This window comes from Musca autumnalis, unplaced genomic scaffold (genome assembly GCF_047663935.1).
Source record: "Musca autumnalis isolate F117 unplaced genomic scaffold, ASM4766393v1 scaffold_3, whole genome shotgun sequence".
Taxonomy (NCBI): domain Eukaryota; kingdom Metazoa; phylum Arthropoda; class Insecta; order Diptera; family Muscidae; genus Musca; species Musca autumnalis.
Genome location: NW_027411866.1, coordinates 38,697,666 through 38,699,692, shown reverse-complemented (window position 1 = coordinate 38,699,692; position 2,027 = coordinate 38,697,666). Strand labels below are relative to the sequence as shown.

Genomic DNA, 2,027 nt, shown 5'->3' with positions numbered 1-2,027 from the left:
AGAATCGACTTTATATCTAAAGCATTCAATGCACAGATGACATTCCCATGGTAGAGTTAAGAAGCATGGAGCTACTAGATCAATTCACTTCAACAAAATTCTGAAGTTAGAAAGATGATTCACATCGAAACTTGACAATAGAAAAGTAAATGGATGGATGGACAGATGGAGAAGCTTATCGTCCGATCTCATTTTTTCTCTAGTATACACTCTGATGCATGGTGCAATGGTATGCACACCCGCCTTGCACGCTAAAGGTCGTGGGTTCGATTCCACGGCCAAGCAACATCAAACAATTTTCAACGGTGGCAAAATACCCCTCAGTAATGTTGGCGACATTTCCTGAGTATTTCAGCCTTGAAAAACTTCTCCACAAGTGGTGTCTTAAGACACGCCGTTCGGACTCTGCAATAAACAGTAGGTCCCATATCATTGAGCGGCATATCTTTCCTTTACCGACCCATCGCAAAAAATTACCACAGATAGTGATTTTCATGCCGATTCCAACGATGTATTTCTTTTGTTGGGGAAATGTATACTTACTGAGATATAGGCCTCCGAAGTTCCGAAAATTCCCTTGTTTACTTGGGAGAATTTACGATTTAAAAAGTTTGTTCGCGTAGCCGAAATTTGCCCTTGTCCATAGTAAAAAGACTTAAATCCCCGGCCGGCTACTTTAGAAAACTTGCGATTTAAATGAAATTTTTGTATTTTTTCTGCGAAGGGTCGGTAAAGGAAATTTGTTCCGGATTTGCTTTTGGTAGTGAAACATTCATGAGTGGTGGATAATGTTCCAAATTATTAAAAAATCAATGTACAATCCTCAACTGTGTATGTAATATGTCTGTTCGATAACCCAAACAAACAAGTACAAACTTTTACAAAATGCTGTTCTATGGTTTGCTGTTTGTTATGACAAACATGGTCAATAAAAGAAAAATGATATGTAGTTGCAAGTACTTGCAAATACTTTTTACTTGCGAAGTTATAGAACAGGCCTAATGTCTACTACATGATCAGAACAAACAAAAAGTAAAGGCGAAAACCACAATTTTAATTACAAATCACATAAGATCATAATCAAAACGCCATACATACATATTCTCCAGTAATATTTTTAACATCGCATTTCAACATAACCTTTCAGAAGTCGATGTATCCATTTTTGCATTGTTGTGATAGTGGAAAAAATAATGCCTTCCCCCAAGGAGATAAAAAACGTTTTTTGTGTTTTTTTAGGTTTTATTAACGTCAACGCGCACCCCGAAAATTGTCGGTTCACAGAATTCTTAATAAATACATATGTAGAATCTGAAATGTGCTAATAACCACGCAAGAAAATAAATAACTACTACTCGTCTTCATCCGAAAGTACTGTCAACCAGAGAAATGAAGGGAGGTGTTTTAAGAAACACTCCATAGAAGAAACTATTAAATAGTTTACTTCTTCTTGGGCTTCATCATGTTGTAGGCGATGATCAAACCAACAACGGCGTATGTGGCTTTGCCAACCTGTAAATAAAAATGCAAAAATTAGAATTTGCAATAAATTTCCGCCACAATCTGATTGGGTAACAGAGTAAATTTACACACTCAACTTACATTAGCACGGCCAGCAGTAGTCGAGCCATTGAAATATTTTGACAAACCAGTTAATTTTTCTTCAGCCATGGTTGTAGTTTGTTCCTATTGTTTGATGAAAAAAGAAGAATAAAAAATAAATTCGACACAATAAAATTATATAATTTCACGCAAGACTTACTTGTCTCTGGTAAAATTTGACAATACAAGTGTCAGACAGATAACGGAGTCTTGTATTGTATTACCGGCATCGGCGTCATACAGTACAGAGTAACATACAAAAAATGGTACGCCGTAGTGTTTTCAGGCTATCATTTGTGGGTGATCAGCTTACCTGTCATCATTTCTGTTTGATAAGATTTCCTATCGGCCTGTCCTGTGTGAACTTTATAAAATTATAAGTCTTATGCCAGACTATGAAAATTTTCATTAGAAAATGCTTTGCC

General features: G+C 36.2%; 1 protein-coding gene across 1 annotated transcript; it reads right to left on the bottom strand.

The window, feature by feature from the left end:
• Window positions 1-1,221: 1,221 nt before the first annotated feature.
• LOC141396376 (ATP synthase F(0) complex subunit k, mitochondrial-like) lies at window positions 1,222-1,770 on the bottom strand. Its single transcript, XM_073971782.1, has 2 exons — window positions 1,603-1,770; window positions 1,222-1,512 (listed from the first exon to the last, which is right to left on the bottom strand). The coding sequence occupies exons 1-2, from the start codon at window positions 1,669-1,671 to the stop codon at window positions 1,441-1,443; spliced, it is 141 nt and encodes a 46-aa protein (XP_073827883.1). The 5' UTR covers window positions 1,672-1,770; the 3' UTR covers window positions 1,222-1,440.
• Window positions 1,771-2,027: the final 257 nt, after the last annotated feature.